The 1,697-nt window shown below is 62.8% G+C and overlaps 1 protein-coding gene across 1 annotated transcript; it reads left to right on the top strand.

Moving 5' to 3' along the window:
• Positions 1-53: 53 nt before the first annotated feature.
• EMIHUDRAFT_124252 (hypothetical protein) lies at positions 54-424 on the top strand (the record flags this gene model as incomplete). Its single annotated transcript, XM_005768269.1, has 1 exon — positions 54-424. A coding segment is annotated over one exon (371 nt), but the record flags the coding sequence as incomplete, so codon positions are not given.
• Between the last annotated feature and the right edge of the window lie 1,273 nt (positions 425-1,697).

The following is a 1,697-nucleotide window of genomic DNA, read 5'->3' as shown; positions in this document are numbered from 1 at the left end:
TCCCGCGCGAGCTGCTGTGGACGGCGCCTCTTCACGGGTCTGGCTGTGGACAGGCAAGCTGATGATCGCCTTCTCGTACGAGCTCTCGCGCCGCGAGAGCAAGATGGGCACGCCCGAGCGGCCCATCTCTGACCTCGGCCTGGTCTCGTACCGCTCCTACTGGGTGTACGCGCTGCTCGAGATCCTGCACAAGCACCGCGGCTCCATCTCGGTGCAGGAGCTGTCCGAGCGGACCGCCTTCCGCACCGATGACATCGTCAAGACGCTGCAGGCCTTCAACCTGATCCGCTACTTTGGAGGGCAGCACTCGATCCTCGTCACGCCGAAGACGCTCGAGCAGCACTACACTAACGCAAAGCCAAACTGGATCATCGACTCGACCAAGTTGAGGTGGACGCCCTATCACGAGCGACCAAAGAGGTGACCGGGGCCTAGCGTAGGGCTAGGCCTAGGGGAGAGAGGGCGCAGGTGTGCGTGTTTTTTCTTTTATAGACGAAAGATAGAATGTTTTTTGTCAAATTGTGCATCCCGGTTCCCGCGCCCCGGGCCCCGCCCCCGGCCCCGGCGGGTGGAGAGGAGGCAGGCGCTAGGCGGAAGCCGGAGCGGAGATAGATAAGAGATAAAGATTTATGGTATTTATGGCATATGGGGGGTGTCGGGTGTTACGGCTAGTTCCATTTCACTCTGACACGCTAATCTTGAAAACGTCCAACGGAGCTCCGTGTTGCTCCCAGCGCCCTCCCCCGCGCTTCCTGCGGCCATGGCCGATGATACTAGTATGAGAGGTCATCTGGCTACCGCGAGCGCGACTCAACTCGCCGACGTCGTCCGATGATTGTGCCTCAAAGTCAGCCTCCGGAGGCTATCGTGGGGTCGAGCCGGCAGTAGCCGTGACATGTGGTTCCACCACCCCTCGTATGCTTTGCCTCTGACCGCCACCGTTCCCAGGCTGCCAAATGGGATGGAAAGGAAGGCTCGGCGAGCGTATAGAAGCGTGCTCGACCTCGTCGTGGCAACCTGCACGGCAGCGCTGGTAGGCGCGATGAGCGTCGTGCCACCTGACCCGAGACGGGTCGCAGGCGTCGTACCGAGCGCGTCGAGACCGTGTCCTGATGTGATCTGCACGGGTGAGTCACGTCGGCGTCAAAGGAGCGACGTGCGACCTGTCAGAGCTTGATCTCCGATCTCAGCGGCGTCGAGTCGTCTCCGGCGCGCGACAAAGGTACATCCCCAGGACGCGCAGAGGCAGCTGCGACCCAGCGGAGTGGACGGTAACGCACCGCGCCACCTGCTGTGCGTTACCGTCCACTCGGCGGGGTCGCAGCTGCCTCTGGAAGGCACCGAGATGTACCTTTTTCGCGCAATGGTCAAAATCAAGGTTTTGTAACGCGAGCTGTGCCACAGTGAAATGGAACTAGCCATAGGACGTATTTTCTTCTCAATAATCCACCCCCCAGATCGGCGGCGACCTGCAACGCCGGTCGTCGTCGGCGGCGGCTTCGCCGGCCGAGGGCGCGGCGTGTCGCCCGGAGGCACGGCTGCGGGAGAGGATCTCGCCGATCACGTCGGCCGCCGCGGGCTTAGCGGCCTCGGCCCTCGAGAATCGCTCCTTGTCGGCCGCGGGGAGCGCCGGCGAGAGTGGCGCGTCCCTATCGACCCCGAGCAGCTGCACCCCGCGCTTGCCAAAGCGACTGCTT

The sequence above is a fragment of the Emiliania huxleyi genome (genome assembly GCF_000372725.1).
Source record: "Emiliania huxleyi CCMP1516 unplaced genomic scaffold EMIHUscaffold_4604, whole genome shotgun sequence".
Classification (NCBI taxonomy): Eukaryota; Haptophyta; order Isochrysidales; family Noelaerhabdaceae; genus Emiliania; species Emiliania huxleyi.
This window is presented reverse-complemented; position numbering and strand designations above follow the sequence as displayed.